Source organism: Leptosomus discolor, chromosome 4 (assembly GCF_034619465.1).
Source record: "Leptosomus discolor isolate bLepDis1 chromosome 4, bLepDis1.hap2, whole genome shotgun sequence".
Taxonomy (NCBI): domain Eukaryota; kingdom Metazoa; phylum Chordata; class Aves; order Leptosomiformes; family Leptosomidae; genus Leptosomus; species Leptosomus discolor.
The window spans coordinates 27331631-27354372 of NC_141394.1; the positions used below are offsets into that span (position 1 = coordinate 27331631).

Here is a 22742-nt window from a genome sequence, read left to right on the forward strand (position 1 = left end):
AGCTGGCTCTGGTCAGGTTTAAGTGAAGAAAAAAGTATCCTCGTGTGTGTATGCTTTACAAATGGTAGTTGTTCTTCTTAGCTTTACGAAATGGTCACTTGCACTGCCATGCACACAGGGCCTGTGACACTTTCAGAACTAATGGCCCTGATAAGTGGTGTTGACAGCAAATAACCTTTATCTTGTGCTGACAGGAGGCACAAATGGAAAGAGACATATATTCCAGCCATACTTTTAAGGAGGAGATAACAGGTTAGCACAGATCACAGTGATTCTAAAACCCAGATTTTTTTATTTTTTTTTTCTTAGTGCTTGACTTTGTAAGCTTAATACTGTTCTTCTGCTAGTTTCTGTCTCTTGTTCTTATGTACAGCATACACAGGCATGCAAAAAACATTAAATTCCAAACGGGCTACGAGGGTCTTTTCACCTGATCTATGGGGAAGGAGACAACATCACTGAGAAGTCTTCTAATTGGAAAATAGTATTATTTGCTTCTTTCAAACTTTTCTATCTTTTTTGCTTTCCTTAGATTTGCAACGATGGTAAAGGAGGATATTGTAAATGACAATGAAGATTCTGAGCCATCACTATGTCAGAGAGATGGCATGATTCCCATGCACGAGCAAAGTGAAGTAATAAATTAGGATTTCAAAGTACAATTTTAGTCAGAAGTAACCCTCCTTTTCCTTTCCTTTTTCTTCCTATATCTGTTAAAATCCCTGCATCTGAAGGACATACAAAGAGAAATCTCCTTAGTGGGAATTTCTTAACAATTAACAAATGTTCAGGTTTTAGAAGTCTGTGGTAAGTTAGATTGCTGGAAATCAGTGGTTGCAATTTCAGCTTGAAGTGGAAAATGCATCAGCATATGTTTTACAATCAGCTGTGGAACAGAATTATGTGGACTTAAGATTGCTTCTTTGCTTTCAAATTCTGCCTAGCAGTCCACTTGCTGAAGTTGTTCATGCATGTCTTCCTTTTCTTATTTAACAAAAAAATTACACAGTTTTAAACTTCTATATATATTTCCAGTGTTCTTGGAAACTTCTATGGCTTTAAAGATTTGGAGTAAATGCAAGTAAGAATGAAATTATTAAAATAAAATTAACATAAAAGGCACTGTAGAGTAAACATATAGTATTGATTGTAAAGATAAGTACCACATGGCATATCTTTATACACATGGGTAGCTGGTGATCACAGAATCACAGGGTAGATAAACAAGTAACTCCATGCTGAAAGCTCACAAGATTTGTCTTCCAACTGTGACTCTGAGTAAGTGATATATATATCTATCTATCTGTCTAGAGAGAGAGACATGAGAGAAAAATAATCAGAAATGTGGAACTATTACTGGAAGAGGCCCAAACCACACAGTACAGGCAAGAATTCCATGTCCATGCTATGACAATGAGCTGACATGAAGGTGAATAATCATAAGGGAAGGTAGATGATTAACTTGTCAAAAATAAGGACCCTAAAATGACGTGAGACAGATATCCAAAAATGGTCAAAAAATGCTTTGTCTATGAATATAGATAAGTAGATGAATCAGTATAAGAGAACAGTTTCAAGGAACCGTTCTTCAAGGAAATAACTCCCAGGGTAGTATGTCTTCATCTCTACCTTGACTTACCAGCTTGAGCCTTCCAGCAATGGAGCATGTGAGTAATGCTTGCACTGGCCAGCTTTCTGTTTCTTTCATCTTTGTCTGATCATAAGTAGGTTTTGCTATTTTTGGTTCGAGGCTTTGCAACAGAAATTATTTAGGAGTTACATTAAAGACACCGTCTCATTGGAATGATGCTAATCGTTAACTGTATTGTGAAATCCAGTCTGGAGGTAGAACCTTATCAAATTGTTGAAAATATTAATAAATATTTAGCTTGTACACAAGCTGAACCTGGCTGTTAATATTTTTTCTTCATTAAATATGCTGATATTGTTGCTGAACAGGAGCTATTTGTATTGGGACAGGAGTCCTGTCAGTTGCAGATAAAAAGGCAATTGCCCTGCAGCCTCTCATGTGTGGTTCTTTGTGCCATGCAAAAACCAAACACATAACCAAAAATCCTAAATATACTACTAACCTGGACCATTCCTACAGTGATTGTCTAGTTAATGTAGTCATCTGTAGACAGCGTGGATGTAGTGCATTACAGCTGATTTCGGGTCTTGTACGCTACTTTGAATGTATACGGTGCCACTTCTGAGAGACTCTCATTGTTTTCATTCAGGAGAGACCTACAGTAGATGCCAAAGGCACTGACAGGAATATACAAACAGAAGAAACTGCTCTCTTGAATCACTGTGCTCAGCAACCTCCAGAATCGACAGCGGGGTCTTCACTACCTGCAAGAACATGGAGGCAAATATTTACTTGTCCTCCTCAGGGTTTACTAGCCCGAACAGTGACAAATGGTATGTAAGAAAGACAGAGTTTAACTAAAATGAGAAATGGTAAATGAAGTACTCATTTCTCTGGATGTGACGGTACCTGTCCATTGTCCTTGAAAATAAAGAAGGGAAATAGCTATGTTTTAACTATCACACTTTCGTTTCAATGTTTTAGCAGGAAAAAAAAATTAGGTGAAACAAAGATTTGAATGTATAGTTTTTGTTCCTCCATCCTCTCTTTTATGTTTAATATGGTAGGTATGTTTTTGCATTGCAAATTGTTTTAATCAGAAGAAAGACCTCCTAATTCTCATCTTGATAGTTTGTTTTGGCGTGACAGCATTAAGATGATTATAAACACATTGGTATTTTTGGCACACTGGATGGATTTTTGGTGAATTAAGGCAACAAATATGAGACTTTGCAGTGATACCTTCTTTTGTTCCTTAATAACCCAGCCTTGCAGAGCCAAGAAGCCTAACTACAAGGCAAACTGACCCGTTCTGTTTAAGGCTTGCCCTGCACCGAAGGCTCACGGAAGAGAATGCCTGGCTAACCAGTCATTTCAGACTTTTGCTGACAAAAGACACTTGCTGTCACTTTGACTGCTTCCACAGCCTCTGTTCGCTCTCACTTGGGATTCTTAGGCTGTTATGTTTGGAAATCTACTGGTCTTCCCTTTGCCACCTGTCACCATTGAATAAGATTAAGAAAACTCCAGTCTGAAAATGAAATATGTTTTATGTTTATGAGAAGAGGGATTTATTCAACAAATTTTTTTCATGTCTTCAGTCTTCTGCTTTTATATCTATGCATACCTGCTCTTGTTGGATAACTGTAGGAACAGATTTGGGAACCTGGAAAGAGCATAATATTTCAACGTGGTTTATAGTATTTTCACTTACTGTTCTCATAATATTTTTGAGGATTTTTTTTCCCTGTGTATTATCCCTCTTTGATTGCTGTATCAAGGGAAGCGTCTGTACTACTTCAGGCTGTCCAGAGACATGGCCTCCTTAATTTTTTTTTCCCCAGGGATAGCAATGTATTGCACGAGCACATCCAGCCAAAAAATGATACTGAAATTCTTTTAAAAATTAGACTGGAGCTGCAGTCATTAGCCCGAAGATATGCCAGGCTGTACAGCAGCAGGTTCTTACTGCAGTTCTGAAGTAGCCGAAGGAAGATAAGCAAATGCAAGACAAGTTAGTGAAAGTCACTGCTTTAAGTTTGGGACCTATGAAGTGCTTTCCACGGTGCCCCAAGGCTCCCTCAATACTTTTTTGGTCCCTAATGATGTTCCTGTTATCATTTTTTAAAGTATCTTAGCATCTGTAAAATCAGAACATCAGTCTAGCTAGAGCATCAAAGATTACACACATTGTTATGATTAAACTAATTTTTAAGGTAAGTGATTTTATTTCTGAAAGTCATGGTACCTTTTTCATTAGTAGAAAAACAAATGTGATCTAATAGCAAACAAAGTTGTTGCTGAGAGATGATTAAATATGAATATTTCTTGTTTTGTTCCAGTTGCAATTGTGGCCCTGGTTTGGGCTGTGGTTTGGTCCATCACTGGGACTGAGTGTCTCCCAGGTGGAAATCTGTTTGGAATTCTGTTTCTTTATTTTTTTGCTGTCATTGGAGGTAAAACTTTTGGATTCATTAAAATACGAACACTACCTCCTCTCCCTGCTCTTCTGGGTAAGATATCCTTCCTTCTTTTCTTCCTGCATATTTGTGTTGTTTAAACCGTCAAGTAGTATCTGCATGCTACTTATGTTTGGATTGGGAACAAACTGCGTAACACTCAAAATCTGTAGCTTTTCCAAGTGACTTTTGTCTGTTCCTCTCAGAGAAGGTGAAAAATTCACCGAAGTGGCTCAAATGAAATTGTCTCTTATGTTGCTAAAGTTCTCCTCTTAATTCTTTGGGGGCCAGAGAACGGTATGGCTACAGATTCAAAGGTTATTGTCCTTCAGTCTCCTTTGTCACAGTTGCTTAAAGTTTGGGTGTAATATCACCAAACAGGAGTCTTAATCTAGATATCTGGTTACACTAGAATAATTAATTCATAAGGAAATTATTGCTGAGCTGTTTCACATGTATCTTGCACAATGAAAATATTTTCCAAAGAAAACATTACAGGAATTCCCTACTACTGGTAATCCAAAGAGGTTTCTCTCTTCTCCTTCCTTTATCTCAAGATAACTGAAACCTGAGGAAATCAGTTCATCATGAGGAATAATTCTTCTGAAGAGAGTTCTTTTGAATCAGTCATGACACTGCTTTTCATATCAACATCCTATTTTATATTACATAAAAATGCAAAATAGAAATGGGAGATAAAACAGACATTCATTCTGACATCATCAGCACCTTTTCAGACTTCTTTGCTAGAGGATGTTTTGGTTAGATCAGTACAATATTGGGAAGTGCTGTGATGACAATGAAGCCAAAAAATGAAGCTCCAGGTTCTTCTCACCAGCTGTATGGTGCCCCCTTACTATGCTTAGTGCATAAATGAGTAAAGCTGTTGACAGACAATAAAACTTCATGGCAGAGTGGGCTACAAACACCTGCCTGTAGTGCACAGATATGATTTTGTAACCTGCATAGCTGATGTTGTGTCTAGCACTGCTCACAGAAAGGCTAGATAGCGTCATACACAGATCTGTCCAGGCAGCATGTGCACTCTTGCACCACTTGGTTTCATGAGCAAGAAGAAATTCAAATGAGAGGGAGGGAAGTTTTGCATATAGCATGCATGCCTGCAATAATATGAATACAGAATGTAACACACAGGGAGTCTGCCCTTTCTAAGTAAACACCCACCTCAAAAAAAAAAAAAACAACCAAATGTTTCTGACCATTTGGATTCTGCTTTTTTTTTTTAATTAAATCTGTATCTGAAAGTTATGAGTTACGAAACTGCTTGTCAACAGGTAATACAGAACAGAAACTTAAGCGTGACAGCACACGTCTGTTGAGTTGCTTAGGGCAGAGTTCATTGTTCAGATCCCCAGTCTGAGGAAAATTGGAGAAATCGATGAGTCAGAAGGTGATAGAGAATGTCTTTGAATATTCATTTTTACACTAAAAATGCAAATCTTGTACTCTTAGATGCCTTTAACCCATTTGTGCTAGGTGCAGTGGAGTGTGATGTGGCTGGCTGAGCACTTAAGCACTTTACAGTGAGCCTCTCTCTCAGGAAAAAAAGGAGTGAAACTGCTGCTGAAACAGTCACGTAGTACATTTTAGGTATCCATTGCAGAGAGGTTTCTGCAGCAGGCAACATGGAGCAGAACAGTGGACAAACATATCCTTTGAGGTGGAGTTTTTTGCTTTGTTAAGTAGATTTCTAGATCAGGGTAGCTCCAGTAACTTGGACCTCACACAAACATTGCAAAGAGCATGTGATTGTTATGCTAGCCTGATGTAATTGTCATGAGGTACCGCAGATTAATTACGCCACTGCTCTTTTCCGGGAAGTAATGGGAAGAACAATGTCAAAAAGTTTAGTATGTTCCAGGACAAATCAAGTCCACAGCCAAGGCTCACACCAAGCTGGGACCAACCTGAGCACAGTGTTTGTTTACTTTTTGTATTTTTTGGTTTCCTGTTTGTTAACGTGGCTAATACAAAATCATGTCATAAAAACGTATCTTTGAATCATCAGGACCTACAATGAATCTCTGCAGATCTGTACTTAAAGTCAACCTTTCCTGTACTTTTCTGTATCATTCCAGAACTACAGTTCTGATAGCTTTGCAGGAAGTCAATGATTAGACAGTTTTGCTAATATTTGCAAAAGGTTGGATCTTGCAAGTAGCTCAAATAGAGAATAAGACCAAGTTCCTGATTTTTTCCCCTCTTTTTTTCCACCCTTTTTGCATAGGAGTCTTATTGCGAGAGCATTTTAAAATGTCTAAGTTAGTCCATGATTAGCTGTTTTAGATTGTATTTCCCAGTGAATTCATCATTGTGGTTCCTGTGATACCTGCATTTCTTACACCTAAGAGGATTTTTAACAATTTCAAAGTTACGAGATAAATACATAATATTAGACCATCTTCCTTTTTTCATGCTAAAACAAGCTAACAAGAAAAATATCTTTAAGGATGCAAAGGTGTCTTTGCTTATGGTAAGTGTGACCTGCACCTGGTGAACAACGCCGAATTCTGTTGTTTCTCACTAAAACTATGTGTCAGCATCCTGGGGATTTATCCATTGGTGACCTGGTGTGTTCTTAGGCCACTTTCCTTGCTTTAAACATGTCTCTCTCTTTCCATGCCTCAGTCCTCATTGTTAAAATGTGGCTAATAATTCAGAATATGAATTGTTTCTTTGTCTCTCATAAATACGTAATATGGTGTCTATTTTTAAGAATGCTATGCAAGCTTTTCTTGTGCGATAAATCATTTGACAAGAGCTTATTTGCTTTCATTTAAGGGATGCTACTTGCTGGCTTCCTAATCCGAAATACCCCATTCATTAGTGACATCGTCCAGATAAACCTACGCTGGTCTGCAGCACTGAGGAATATTGCTCTTTCAATTATCTTGACGCGAGCAGGACTCGGCCTGGATCCAAAGGTACAGCACCAGCCATTTGTGTGAGGCAAACAGCCCTCAGAAAAAAATTGAATAACTGGTTCTGTTAAAAATATTGAACTGTTCAGTCTTAGAGGATCTGTGAATTAGGTCATTACAGAATGATCTAATATGTAGTTTCTGTTGTATAGTCATATGTATGTTAATATTGGCAGGTGGATTTGTAGAGTAGGCAAGCAATCCAAAAAATATCTGAAGAAAACTGATTTTATTACTATTTTCCTCCTTGCCTTAAAGAAATTTCCTGAATTTTGTGAGCAGAACCTCTTGAGGACATGTGCTCCATCATGGTCTGTCAGGAAGAGTTTATGCTCCCTAACAAACTCCCTGTCAGTTTACACTGACAAACTAAAACAAGTAATGGAAAGGATCCCCAGTCCTTGAAAGAGAATGTTGCTTGTGTTGACACAAATGAAAAAAAAAAAAACCACCCAACCAACCAACCAATCCAAACCTGTGTGTCTTTTTTTACTTTTTTTTTCTTTCCTTTGACTCATTGCCATTTTAATGAAAAGATACTACTTGCAAAGGTGAGTCCTGCTGCAGTACAGAAACGATGCTTCACATCACAATGAAGCCTATAACGCTCCTGTGAACAAAACAATAGTCTTCCTCTAGACGCTATGAAACATGATGTTCCATAAATTAATGAAGGCAGTTTTGCTTGACCAAAATCAGCTGGCTGGAGTGAAGCTGTACCATATTGGCCCCTATCTATTTAAGTTTAAGGGACTGCTTGAAGTTTATATAAAACTTAAGTCAAGTATAGCTAGTTCAGAACAACTAAACGGATTTTTCTTAACCAAGAAAACCTAGGGAGTTACCAGTGCTTCAGATATTTAGGAAAACAGGGGTTTGTCATTCTTGAAAAATGCCTGGTTTCCTAGATTACAATCATCTTTTTTTCTAAGACATCAAAGCTTCTATGAGCATGGACTGTGTTGTTACACACAGCTTGGATGCCCAGTTCTGTGAGATCACTTTGCTTTCTATTCCGTGACAATTTTTTTTGCCAAGGAAGCTTCATCCTTGACTCATTTTTCTCCCATGTGGCAATCGAAACTGTCATTTGGACTCTGTATGTTGCAATGCTTTGATGCAGTTACAATTGTTCCTCACGTAATTGAAGCTGTGAAGACAGAGATGTCAGTTGCTCTGGTGATTCTCAGACCTAACTATGCCAGGATAAACTGCTGGTAAACACTGCAACTCGTTGATTTATTATTTTTTTTCCCCCATGTCAAAATTAGGGACCTGACCTAGCAGAGTCATGTTTGACTAACTATTAAAGGCAGCTGTTACAAGTAAATACTCTGTTTTAGAGAAAATATTTAATAGAAGCTGCTGAGCCAAATGGAACTTAATCTGCTCCAGACATCAAGTGAGAGACAGCTGAAAGAGATGCTAGGCTCCTTGTGCCAAGCTTATGCAGTTCTACAACTTTTCATGATTTATTAATTTTTTGGGGTAATTTTTGGGGGGTGCTTGTGCAACTTGTGGAATTACAGCAAAATCTTTTGTGGATGGAGCAAATTACCTCAAGTAACTGTAAGTCAGCTGTGTTGAGGATGCACTTTTCAAATGGATCCCAGCTAGTTCAGCCTCTCACATTTAGTTTGCTCTGCACAAGAAGCCAAACAGAATTTTCCACCACTCCTTCCTGTGACATGCAGGAACCTTGTTGAACCTAGATTCAATGGGTTTCACCGCCACACTTAGAATTTTATATCCAAATCCAGTTGTGCTTGAGTGTATCTCTGGCTTAGGCTACGTAAAGTTGTCGCATCCTGTGCTGCAGCTCGGGGGATTCTTTTAATAAAGCATGTCAGATCATAAATGTATTTCCTCTCTATAAAGCCAAGGGTACTGATACTAGTGTCTGAACGTGCTTGTATATTGCAGGCTCTTAAGAAGCTCAAAGCAGTCTGTTTACGGCTTTCTTTTGGACCCTGCATCTCAGAAACATGCACAGCTGCTGTTCTTGCCTACTTGTTCATGCATTTGCCATGGCAATGGGGATTTATATTAGGGTAACGTACTCTTTTTCTCCTCTGTGACAAAGATGCCTGTTTTCATGCTACAGTTAAATGATCCAAGTACAGTTTGTTCTTTGTGCCAAGCAAAGACCTCAGTTTAATGCCAGTTAGGAAGCTGTGCTTAGCTCCCGTGTTTATTTGGTTACCATTCATGTCTGGCTCTGTGGCTAATTTAAAGGTCACATTTCCAGGCTGTGGAGGAGTACTTGCATCATTACTCTTCTGTCTTTGTGATCCAAGCACTTGAAGAAGGAAGAAGGATGGTGCAATCACTGAGTCTTTAACCACAACATGGGGCTTTCAGGGACAGATGATGATACCACTATTTGGAGAATCTTCATGCTGGGATTCAGAACTTCCTCGTAGAGAGATGCACATAGATAGTCTTCCTGTCACAAGTCAAGGATAAGGATATGACATGTTATATTCTGGACTAATATCCTTGAGGAAACCTTTTCCATCTAGTTATATCTAAACTGGTGGACTTGGTCTGGACCCATATACTGGAGCAAGATGGATGAACTTCTCCACCTCCACCATACACCAATTTTTATGAGAAGAAACCGGGCTATTGAGTCATAAGCATGTCTAGACCAGGTTCCTAAATGGGACAATCAAGGCATGCATCAGGGAGCATAACTGGCCTGCAGTGGAGCCTGGAGTCTTAGTCTGTGGAGCCCTTTGCTTTTAACACTATTGAGTTGGGCAGGAAGTAAGAAAATTGCAATCTGCATAGAAATATCCCTGCTTGCAATTAGCAGGGAAAGGTAAGGAAAATACCTTATGTAAAGATCTGATTATTTATACTTTAAAAGAACTGGGGCAGAATGTTTTGGGTTTAGTTCAATGCTTGCTTTTTTAAGAGAGGCTGAACCTATGTGTTTTCAGTTTTGTTCTAGGTGCAGTCTCCCCTGCTGTGGTGGTTCCCTCAATGCTGATTTTACAAGCTGGGGGATATGGGGTGGAGAAAGGTGTCCCAACTTTGCTAATGGCAGCAGGCAGCATTGATGACATTCTGGCTATCACAGGTTTCAACACTTGCCTTGGGATGGCTTTCTCTTCTGGTATGCTGGTTAATCTGTACGTGGTGAAATCCAGAACAAACAGTGATATTTCAAAGTGTACTCTATTGTGACTGACTGGTTTGTAACTTAATGACATCTCCTTATAAAGTTCATGTATGGACTTGAATATTGAGAGGGAAATTACCCATGATCAAAAGTCTTGGTGTAACACCATCTGCTCTGAGTTGTGGGTCACAACAGCTTTCAGAGAACATTTTTCCCTGTCTTCTCCCTTAGCTGCCAAGTCTGGTCCCTGCATGCCCAACATAATGCTTTCAAATTTCCCTGGGTTTGGCAATGTTCTCACAGTGGCTCTTTCTCTGGCTTCTCTGGCACACTTTCTCGGCATAAGCTTTCAGAGAGAGAAAGTTGCACTATCCAGCTCTTCCTGGCCCATAGGTTCCCTCCTGAACCCCTTTGCCCCCAAGTAATTTAAAGCAGACACTGTCCTGGAATTACCCTCTTAGGTCTACAGTGTGATTTGTGTGTGAAGGGTCTGCATATGGCTTACTGAACTCATTTTTCTTTTGCCAAATAGGTTCTACTCTGTACAACGTGCTCCGTGGAGTGCTGGAGGTTGCTGTTGGCGTAGCAGCTGGGGGGATTCTGGGAATGTTTGTTCGGTATTTCCCAAGCCACGATCAGGTAAAAACCCAGCAGAAAAAACTTTTTATAAAATAGAGATTCTTTGCTAAGGGGTGATGTTCCTAAGTGATTCATTTCCAAGCTCCGTGGGAAGCTGTTTTGGGGAAAGCTGTGTACAGCGCTAACAGCTTCCAGGTTGCAAAGCCGACCACGTGAGGATGTTTTATAGGTGATTACTTGTTTACTGCACCAGTAACAATGTACGATCTCATAGTCCTTCCTGATGCAGAGTTTGGAACCCAGCTCACCATCCTGCTCTCATTGAAGGTGCTGCAAATGTCCACATGTAAAGAGGAAAGGGTCTGATACCCATTTCAGACAGCCAAATAATCATCAATTAGATTGATGTGTGACACATTTACATCAATAAGATGTTTCCAGTAGGCCTAAGATTAAAAATGAGTAAAGTCGACAGAATGTAGGCTTTAAGTGATTGGACCTATCAATAGTGTTAACTAGAATGTGTTACTTTCCATAAAAATTAAGCTTATATAAAGTGGTAGATGAATTTACTATCAAGGGGCAATTAAGTGAACAGAAAATTGTGGAAGAAAGTAGGTGTGTTTTGGACTACTGAAGTCAATTTGAAAGGCATTTATTTGCCCTTAGCAGGACCAAATTTTCTCATTATTAAATAACATAGGCGTGATACAAGAGCTAAACCGATAAATAGAAATGTGGAACAATGGCAGAGATAGAACTGTCTGCTGTGAGACTGGATCAAATAAAACTAGACTGTCTCTGACAAATGTTTTTTTGACTTGGCCTTGAAAACATCTAGTGGCAAGGATTTCCCCTCTCCTTGGATAAACTGTTCTAGTCCTTGACTGCACAGGGAGAAAATCCCGTTATGACAGAGTTGAAGCAGGGCTGTTAGAACAGAGCATCATGTTCCTTGTGGTACAAAAAGCCTACTGGCAATAAGATTTTGGATGGGAAGAGGAAAGAAAATACTAAATTTACAAAATTTAAATTTCTCAGGAATCAATGTCCAAAAAAAAACCAAAACCCTCAACTCAATTGAGCTGTTCAAGCCTCACTTGAAAGCTTTGATTCTTTCACAATGCTTAATGGCAAATTTATTTTCAAAATTAACAAAAGTAACTTTTTCCTCCATTTCTAAAAGAAATTTACTACTTTTTGTTTGTCTCTCTCCTTGGCTGCAGGCATCTCTGGCATGGAAGAGATCATATTTTGTACTTGGGCTGTCCATGTTTGCTGTTTTTGGCAGCATCTACTTTGGCTTCCCTGGATCAGGAGGGCTCTGCACATTAGTCTTAGCTTTTGTTGCAGGTGTGGGATGGTCTGATGAAAAGGTGAATGTTTACATAAAGAAGTATACCATACCAAAACTCCTTTGAGTGCACAGCCTGTCAGGACTTTGAATTTCTGTCAGGACTGGTAATTGTGCCTTTATGAAGCTTTAGGGGGTGTACCGCTTAAAAAAAAAATAAAAAAATTCTACGTTTATTTTGGAAGTCTTTAACATTTAGCATGACAGAAAGTTATCATGCATGTAAGTATATATTGATACAGAGCCTAACAGACTGACAGAAATGTTCACAAGCTTTTGTTAGACATCTTAAGCCATGTAAAGGAGATTTAGTTGTCAAGACACTTGACTAGGAATCCAAACCTTTGTCTCAGCTCTGTGAGTGTCTGTAACCTTACACAGTCACTTACGGTACGACTTACAAACAGGTGTCCAAAACACAGTTGTGCACATGGCCTGAATACCCTGCGGTTTTGGGGGGTAAAATGGAAAAAGCAATTAACAATCCTCTCTCATCTTTCCCAAATCCCAGCCAGTGTATTCTGGATAAATTAGAGATCAGGGCGCCCACAATAAATGGTGTCATAAGGCCATACAAAAGACTGCTTTTTAGTTACTTTCTCTTAGCTACTAAGCCTGCTTCCTCTTATTGTTGCGGCCCTCCTGCATTTCTGTACCTTGGCATGTCTCACTGCCTCTTTTGCTTGGTACCATCTACACTTAATGGTTTAAGGGCATCTTTCTCTCCACAGCCGTAGCATTGCGACATGCAGTAGAAGGGGAGAAGACGAGAAAGGAAAGGGGATCAGATATAGCAGAGTCCACATTATTATCCCCATCTAGACCCTGACTTCAGTAAGATCTCAAGGTTTGTTAAAACAACTAAAAAGAAACCATTGTTGTCCATTTTTAAAAGAAGAAAATCTCACCTTGAGCCTTAACTATTGAAGGACATTACAACCAATAAAGCTCTCTATTGAAATGCTTTTAAACCATTTAAGAAAGAAGGACCTTAAAAGAGTATATGCAGTCTATAGATGCTTAGTTTAAATTCTTTTGATCAATGAATTGACCTTAAGAGTGTTGATTTCAAGTACCTTATCTTTTTTATCAGATACAGAGATGTCTGCATATTGTATGCTAAATTATTACCAAGGTTTTCCTGATGATCTTCTCAAAGGCCACTGCCTCCTACTGTCCCTGGTGGAAGTCACTTGGCAAGTACTGTCCACAGAGAACAAGGAACATTGTAGCTATTGCTGGAACAGTTAAATGGGCAGTAAACAGACTGAAATAACGCTAACATCTGTAAAGAGGATTATGGGTTTTGCCAAAAAAGGGTGAGATAACAAGGAGAAATAAGGAAAATAAAGAAAAACTTATAGAAGTCTGTGTATTTCCACCTCATTCTCTCTAAGGTTACAGAAGTTCTTCTATTACAGTCATCTACCATTCCACTGACTGAAGAGCAAGAGATGTCGCAGGATCAGTCCCAGAGGGAACACCAAGGACAGGGCATGTCTAGGCCCTGGATTGATTATTAAGTGACAGAGCACTGCACTGACATTTTCCACACACTCCAGGCTGAAGTTCATTTGCTGCTGTAGAACCCACTCAATTAAAGAAGTGCTATTAGATACGCTATGTCTACCTTTTCATATAAGTGGAAGCTTCCTGTTTATCCTGGCAGCAGTTGTTTTAGGAAAGTTGTTAGGTCTAAAGTTCAAACGCAAGGAGAAAAGATGGCTTTGCCCTTATATACAGTACATCAACACTTTTTTTGTTAATATGGGATTTCAGACTTGCTCAGTCTAACTTTGCTCCTGCTCACGTGGAGACAGGCCTTTGAATGAGTGCAGCATCAGTGGGGTTTGGCCATGACTGAAACTTTTGAGGGTCTGACTCTGCTCAGATACAAGTGGAAGAGCACGTTTAAGCACGCAGTTCCCAAAGGCTCAGAAACTTCATGGCAAAGCTGTTGAAATTACGTCTTCCTAAATACTGAAAATCAGCTACGCTTTATTTTCCTCATCTTGTCTGCGAACTGCTCTGTTACTGTTCAAATATCAGTGATTTTTCTAGTTCTTTTCTTGAGATAGCAAGCATTTATTTACTAGCAGAGCTAGACACACTCTGACCTTCAAAAGGTGCACAAGTGATTTTGAATTTTTTAGTATTAGGTCAAAGAAAGAGGAGCAATTCGGACAATCTTTATGATACATTTTTACTTTGTCCTTTGATTAATTAAACGTTGTGTCTACTTGGCCATATTTTTGTGAATTTACAGATTATTTTTGTTTTCATTGCAGAGGGAAGTAGAAAAAATTGTTGCAGTTGCATGGAATATCTTTCAACCTTTTCTTTTTGGTTTAATTGGAGCAGAAGTATCAGTTACATCTCTTAGGCCTGAAACTGTTGGTAAGATCATTCACTAATTTTTCAGCTTTCATTATTGGCTTCCAAAGAATCTCCAGAAAGAAATCTAAAGCAAAGCAAACTACGGCTGACCCTAAAAAACCCCAAAAAACAACCCCACTGTAAAGCTCCAGTTTGAGGAGGCTTATTCCCCTCAGGCACCTATGCACAAAAGTACTGAGAAGTGTTTGTCTTTGTTGCAGGGCTCTGTGTTGCTACATTAGGCATTGCCCTAGTTGTGCGAATCATAGCAACGTTCCTGATGGTGTGCTTTGCTGGGTTTAATTTCAAGGAGAAGGTATTTGTCTCACTGGCATGGATTCCCAAAGCCACTGTCCAGGTAGACAGTCCAACATCACCTTCATTCCAGGTTAAATCTATTTTAAGGACTACAAAGTCCTTAACAAAGGTCTTTGTAACTAGCACAGCAGTAAACAGGGAGAGGATCTAGCTCAGTAGCAGCAGAGCATAGCATATGGACAGCTCATATTCTAAACCACCTGAGGTCTGCCTGAAAAGTGCATGGAGAGCCTTCTGTGTGAAGGTGTTTTGCTTGCATCCTGGGTTATACTCTTAATGACAGCGAATGTACATATATCACAGGAAGTTTAACTATTTCCCAGCTATTGCAGATTTTGGTTCCTTTACATACAGATTCTGAGAACTCTCAAGACAAAGGTAAAAGTGTTTCCTTCTTACACATGAGGTGTCTGAAGGGACAGTCACAGCAGAGACTCAAAACAGGTTTTCAGTTTGTGGTCATTTTAGTAAGGGGTAGTCTGACAGTCATATTGCTAGAGAAGCCTCAGGCTGGCTGCATTCCTGCTCCTTTATTTCAGTGATCATTAAGTCATTTAGGCTTTGCCTCAATAGTATCATTACTTGCAAAAAAAAAAAAAAGTTAATCAGAGCAGGCAAGGATTATTGCAAGATTTGTGGACTAAATTTTTAGAAGCTGCTACTAGTTGACTGCTGTCAGGACACATTCTCAAAGTGTGGCATTTTAACACCTACAATACGCAATATATTGGCCCATTTCATTAATCACACATCCTCTAGAAATGTGGATAAGATGGCAGCTAAGCAATGTTCTTCACAGGAGGGAACCACCCAGGTAAACTCATTAGCTTAGGAAATTCAAAGTAGCCAAGTGAAAATTTTTCTCATAGGTGTAATATAACATTTACTTTTCTATGTACTGCCTAGAAACGAATGGGTTAGATGTACTAAAAGTGTCAAATTTGTCTTAAATGTTGACTGATGATTTGTTGACTGATGATTAGTCCCTTTTTTTCTTCTTTCAGTGCTAAAGGTTACTTGCTCCATGTCAGCAAGGTTTTCTTTTGCAGGCTGCAATAGGTTCCCTTGCCCTGGATACAGCGAGAAGTCATCAGGATGAGCAACTGGAGGAGTACGGAATGGATGTCCTGACAGTAGCTTTCTTGGCTATCTTGATCACTGCTCCAATAGGAGCTCTGGTTATTGGCTTGGCAGGGCCCAGACTTCTGCAGAAGGCTCAGACAAACAGAAAGGAGGATGAGGAAGGTGCTGAGGTTGGAGAAGAGGTAGAGGCCTGTGACCCTTCGTAAGACACATTACAGGAATACGGTCCTTCAGCATTTACACTTCTGTTGAGTCAACACAGCATGTCTGTAATCTTTCTGGAGGAGATCAAAACAAGTATCAGTTATGTCTGCTATTTTAAAAGCAGCCCTGTGGAGTTTTATAAAAAATTTTACGTGTTGATGGTGCCTTAAGAGATGAAATAGCTGAGCGTACAGTGAATAGACTGGCCAGGCAGTGAGTCACTGAGAAGTTAGCAGTCAACAGTTACTTGAAATGTACGGGTGTGAGGCCAGGGAGAGGATCAGAATTGTTCAGGCATGGAGTGGGGTCATGAGGTGGAATATAAATAGAAGAAAATGGAGACTAATGTGAGTAAGTTCTTGATGGTTGAAACTGGGCCGTGTAATGACAAGTTCAACAGCTCAAAGAATGCAAATTCTGAATAAGAGACTGCTGACACATGGGGAATGAGTCCTGCCACGGACTGGTGATTCTCTCTCCTTCCTCACTCAGCTTCCAAAACTTGCCTTTGCCTATTGCTGTTCTTCCTCACAGCTCATGTGATCCTTTGTGCCTTCAAGGGACTTTCAGCTCTGATCATAGCAAGAAACAGCAAGTGCTATTTATGTGCTGAAACAGTCGAGTCCATCACGTGGAAATATGGATGTTGCTGGTGGTGGTAGAAAAAAAAAGGACTGAGCTTGAAAATGGGATGAGGGTGTTGGGGAGGCTATCAGGACTGGGAGAGGGTGCTTCTCCCAGGATTGGGATGGCTGCTTCTTCACTCGCGTACCTCAGCCTTCACACAACACGACGTCAAGGGAGGGGAAGCCAGCTCTTCAGCTGCTGAGAGTGGCTATGGCCTGGTGCTGGCCACCACAGGACAGAGAGGAGAGTTCTTCTCAGGTGGGGTTTGCTGTCAGGGTAAGGTCCTGCCTTCCTCAGCTACTTTTGGGGAACTCAGCAATAGCAGCAGACTTCAAATCAAGATTCATGGGTCAGCCGGGATCTCCTGTTCTTTGTCCTAAGTTAGTACTCATGTGGCTGAGAAAATGCCATGATCAGATCCTTCTCATATCTGCATTTGGATAACTGCAGCAAAGAAGACCAGATGTTTGCTAAAAATATAGCCAGTTAGTGCTCATTTTCCAAGAGGTGGCTGGCTGGATTGACTGTGGAGAATGGAAGCCTTTCAGATTTGCCAGGGTATTTTTTTACCTCTGATGCAGAAAACTAATATACTTTACATGAACAGCCTTGCTGAGAGGGATAGTACAAAGCAAAAGGAGCCTCATTCTCACCCACCTTCAGAAAGGCTGGTGTGTGAAGGCAGGTGTCACGAGAAAGCAGTGTTTAGGACACAGCTCTAGCACCCTCAGCACAAACCCAGAGGTCCTGTGGGTCTTCCCAGAAACGCAAGTTGTGTGTGGCTGTTGATAACGGTAATGACTGGCAACGCTCGTGTCAAGTATCTTGCCAAAACTTTTCACCAGGGGGAGCAAAAATCTCAAACATGGTTTTCTTAATTTAATATAGATGCCTCCTGCACAGCCAGTTGTGATATAGTTCACATTTGATTTTCCCATTCCCAGAAGAGTTTCTTTTCTCCCTGACTGTCCTAAACCTTCTCTTTTGATCAAAATCCTGTTCTTGCCCTCAGCTTTGGTATCAGTTAGGGTTTAGTATCAACAGATACCAGCAAATCTTTCTTACTCTGCTACATTTTGTACAAGTAACTAGCTCCAAGTAGGTCATTCCCAGCTCCATTCTGAGGCATGCAGTCAGTACAGCATCCCTCAGAAACTCCAGATTTATTTTGTTGTTTTTCAGTAAGGATGTTAGATTGTGCCTGTAATTGAGGTGGACAATGCCTCCCTGCAGATTTCTACACTACAGTTCACTGAACCCATTTTACAGGATACTGTATAGGATGTATTTGATGCGTCTAGATATTTTTGGCATTTGTAAGTAAGAATTAATCAATTCTATTTTAGCTTTTACACTTTTAATATGCAACACAAAAATGTACAAAAATACTTTTAAAAGAAAACTATCTGAAACTGTATTATTTGCAGAGTGTCTGAATATGCCTCTGTATACAAATTAATTACAGCTCAGTATGTATGCCTTTGGATATGCCTTCCTCTCCAAGCCAAAAAGAAAGCTTCCTGAGAAATAGTTAAGGTTCATAGCTTGCAATTCCAGCACAGTGATAAAAATACCAGAAAATTCTTTGGTAAGTTTTCCCCTAACAGTTGTCAAGTACATCGATGTTTTTCTTCCTATACACACTGCTGTTCTCTCCACTTCCTTGGGGAATGTACAATCTTCAGTTCATGTTTGTCCCCTGGCCAGAAAGGAAGATGTTTTCAAACTGCACACTGATGAATGGATAGGGTGCTGTGCTTGGTGGTTATCGTGTCGGCCATTGACTTCTGTGCCTGTTCTGCCTACTTTGCATGGCTAACGGAGGCACCCTGTTTCTTAAATAGGGGTAGTTTTAATAGGAGGTTATTGTATTTGGAAATTGTAATGTCTGTAAACCTAATTGATAAGATGAGGGAATATGGTGTTCAGTTCATCAGTGACTGTCTATAAAATAATTCTACTGGAGTAAAACTTGGAGTAGAAGCTTTATATAGTTCTTTTTTTCCCATAAAGTTTTATAAAAAGTAGCAGGGAGGTATTGCTGTGCCAAAGTTGGAGTCTGTTCAAGAACAGAAATGTGACATGTAAGGATTATAGCCCTGTAAATTTGAACACAGCCTTCAGTATACAAGCAAACCTATGACAAACAGCCGTTGTTCATGACAGCCTCTAATACTTGCTCACCATCATAACAGCATCGCATAAATTGGATTTATCATGTTCCCTTATCTCAGTGCGCTCTCAATTTATTCATTAGATCACTCCCACCATTCTGAGTGCTTGAATAGCTATACCAATGAAAAGTGTGATCTTGTTCTCTAACAGAAATTGAATCAATTTTCCTTTCCTTGCCACCATAAGCGGGTGTTTCTTACAAGATTCCCCCAGCTTTTATTAAATCTTCAAAAAGAATCAGGTTGAAGCTATTACATGGACCTGCAGATCTAAAATAAAAAGTATTAATGCTTTGCAATGCTCCTCTCCTTGCCTTCCTTCTGGAATGAAATATTTGCATCTTGTCATGAAAAGACATGTTGTATCAGGGCTAAGAACCTATGAGACTGGAGTTTTTTAGTAAGTATTGTGACAATTTCAGCTGATTTTAAATAGTGGTTAGCTTGGGGAGATAAAATTTCACTTTTTGTCAGTGTTTGGGCGGGTGAAGTCATGACATTTAAGACCACTTCCCTTTTAACAAAATGCCATAAAATCATTCATCAATAATGCATAAATTCAAGCCAATAAAATCTTTATGCTATGCCAGTCTCTAATTTGCAGGAAATAAAATTAGAGCACAATGTGCAGTAAACTATAACCAAAGGCTTCCCACTGTCATGCCAACATAATCACAGGCATAATGTGGGAGAGTACTGAGCGCAGTATGTGTGCGCAGTGCCAGAAGGTTCTGAGGGCACAGCGCATTCCTGGCGGCCAGCAGTGGCCGCGTATGGGAATAGGCAGAAATTGGCCATCTGGAAGCAGACAGTTGCACGGGAGAGGGGGTGCAGTGATAATGTAATTATAATCACTGTTTTCGCTCTCTTTTTCAGCCAAACTGAGCATTTTAGGGAATTTAGGCTGAAGTCTAAAATCAACAAGAAAAACTTATGGTGTAATACAGCCACAAAACAGCGAATACTACAGGTTTCTTCCATTTTCCTTTTTAAATAAACATAGTGCAAGAGATCAAATTTTGTGCCACCTTCACTTCAATTACATTTGTCTACTAGTTGCCAGAAGTCATACACCGTTCTCTAAACATACTTGTTTTAAAAGTTTATTTATAGTGTATTATAACTATTGTTCAAGTTCATAATCAAAAGAAAGGTAAACATTACTGTTCTCGTAGAGTAAAAAGGCATGTCGTGATGTGCCAAGTTCAGCTTCCTTTGATTTTGCATCAAGACTGTGAAGACCTGGTCTTTATTAGCATTTTGGGAAAATTTATACCTTTGTGTGGAGCTTCCAAATTAGGTTAGAAAAGCCATGCAGTGGCAAGACATGACCAAGCCCATCCTAGCAGGTAATCTGTTCGACTCAATGCCTGTGGCTCAGGCTGCTTCTGAGGTGACTTCACTCTAGTGAACTCCTTCCTCTACTAAGAGTGCTTTTTTCAGTCGGAGTGTAATGGGCTTCACATCCTCTACATCCCCAGCTCCAAAACCCTAGAGGTCAACCTCGTGTGTCCCCAGGAGCTTTGTGCCAGAGGCTCCAGGTGGGGCCATGGTTCCTGGCTGCCCTGTCAAGCACCTTTTTCACAGCTTGCCCTGGCCAGACTGGCCCAAGTGCTGCTGCAGCTGCTGCTTAAGTGGTTCCTTTGAAGTTTCAAACGCCTTTGAATGCTGTTGTCCCTCTGTCTGTAGTGTGTGTCCCCACACACACTTGTAGGCACAAACTAAACAAACGTAGGGTTCGCTTACCGCTGACGGGATGGCCAGCCAGGGCAGACGCCAGTGAGGCTTTGCAAGGAGGATCTCTCCCCTCTTGTGCTGGCACCGTCGAGTCTTCCCCCGGTTCCTGACCGGTTGCTTCTGCCCGCGGGCACCAACCCCACTCCTGACACCAGCCGCGGGGGGCAGCGCAGAAAGCCCGACGGGGAACTCGGCACCCGGCAAAGCTGGCGCGGCAGCCTGCACCTCCCTGGGGCACCACGGCTCCAGCCCCCTCCCACGGGTGCGGCGGGGACCAGCCAGGGCCTCACCTTTCCACCCCCGGGGCTCGGCTTCCCCGGGCCGGCTGCGGCCCTGCGGGGGGAGCGGGACGGGCCCTAGCGGCTGAGGGCCGGGGACTGCCGCCGGGGCTGGGGGGCGGGCGGGCGGGCGCGCGCTCAGGGGCCCGTCTGAAGGCGGAGCGAGGCGGCGAGCGCGGGAACAGAAGAGCGCGGCCGGCGGCAGCAGCAGCCGGCACAGAGGCGCTGCCCAACGGCCACGCCGGCCCCTACGGACACAAGCAAAAACCCACCCGTTTGTGCCACAGCCACAGCTGTAGAGTTTAGCAGCAACTTCATCTAACAGCGAGAGAAAAAATTAATTACATAATCAAGCCGTGCTGCAGGTGGAGTCAAGAGGTTACACCTTGCACTGTCCTCCTTTTAAAGGAGCTTTGTGGGAGAAATAAAACCCATTACTTACTCTAACAGGGTTAGTCCGAGTAGAGTGATGGAAGCGAGATCAGGATTGATGTATGTAGTTCACTTCTCAGAGGAAATCAAACTGTTTGAAGGCAAAAGTATCCTGACAAAAGCTGGAATCGCACTTGTACATAATAACAGCCTGCTACAATAGGCTGTGGATTTTAAAGCCTGAAAAAAACCCAAAATAAATCTAAAGACAGGCTTTTGCATTTCACGTAGTAACTTCTTCACCAAACCCAAGAATTGGGGCTTGGTGTTCAATATACCACATCTGTAATTGAAGACTGAGTATAAGACACTTAGTAACAGTACGGACTTTCTTCTATTAGAAATGTTATATACTAATATCATGTTTATGGTTTGCTCATTCATTAAGGCAAGACCACCATGAAGCATTTAAACACTAAAGATCGTATCATGGTTCTGTTACACGCTTTGTAAAAGCAGGCATTTAACATACAATGACATCCTAATCTGCCACCTTTTGCTGCAAGGGAAGAAGTTTAGGTACTAGAACTACAACTGTTCCAAATGCAGGAGGAACGATCCGCCTTGGTTCTACTGCTGTCGCAAGAGCCATTAGGTGAAAACTGCTTTCTGACTTGCTTTCTGTTTCAGTACTGTGGTGACCAGCTTTGACAACGGCACACAGCTCTGGGGTTTCCCACTGCTTAACGACAGGGCAAATGAAATGCTGTTAAGGAACAGCTGAAATCTCCCTTAGTACAATTGTCTAAAATTGTAGCATGGATCAAATTTTTATTTTTAAACTGATGGATACAGTCTTTCATTGGAGAATAAAGCACTTTAGAAGAATTAATTAGAAGTCTAGCAGTCAGATAATTAGCCATTATTTACCTGCATCTGAAATTAAGCCATACCACAGCAAAGTTCTGCCTTGCCCAGATAATCATTCTGAATGGGTAACAAGCCAAGAACACAGCTCAGCTCTGCTTTCTTGGTTCTGTCATTTAGCCAATTCCTCCCATGAAAGTCTCTGCTACAAAAAGTAGCGGCTACAATGCAAGTGAGCTTGCAAGAAGCAAATTTGTGCTTCCTTACCAGAGCTCAAGAACAATCAACACAGGGGCCTGAAATAAAGGGATAACATCAGTGGCTGACCTGCTCAGTAGTTTAGTTTATAAGGTCTGGAACTCCAGCACTCCACCTAGGATGCTGTGTGAGACTTTCCCGCTGTGTGAGGTTTGTCTGAGCCAGGCTGCTTTTCGTGAGACTAACAAACTGCCCACCTAGGCACTGCACAGGCCAGGCCTTCACCTAGCATAGCTTAACATCACTATGCTGCCTGCCCTCAATGGCACGCTTAGGTATATTCACAAAGGATGAATTTAGTATCTTTCCCCCCCCCCCCCATTTCAGTGAGCTTCAATTTGTTCCTGAAAAGCAGAATAAAACATGGCTTCTCAGCAGGACACAGTCAACTAGCAG

The 22742-nt window shown here is 40.8% G+C and overlaps 1 protein-coding gene across 2 annotated transcripts; it reads left to right on the forward strand.

Moving 5' to 3' along the window:
* Positions 1-539: 539 nt before the first annotated feature.
* On the forward strand, positions 540-16035 carry LOC104340503 (sodium/hydrogen exchanger 9B2). 2 transcript variants are annotated; one of them, XM_009947828.2, is made up of 11 exons: positions 540-635; positions 2241-2424; positions 3934-4104; positions 6853-6995; positions 8916-9043; positions 9938-10113; positions 10652-10758; positions 11925-12074; positions 14341-14449; positions 14650-14786; positions 15796-16035. In XM_009947828.2, exons 1-11 carry the CDS (start codon positions 543-545, stop codon positions 16033-16035), a joined length of 1638 nt encoding a protein of 545 aa, XP_009946130.1. In that variant the 5' UTR covers positions 540-542. The 2 variants fall into 2 exon arrangements, with proteins under 2 accessions (XP_009946130.1, XP_086321032.1); XM_086464906.1 differs by having other exon boundaries at positions 543-635; positions 2244-2424.
* The last annotated feature ends 6707 nt before the right edge of the window (positions 16036-22742 follow it).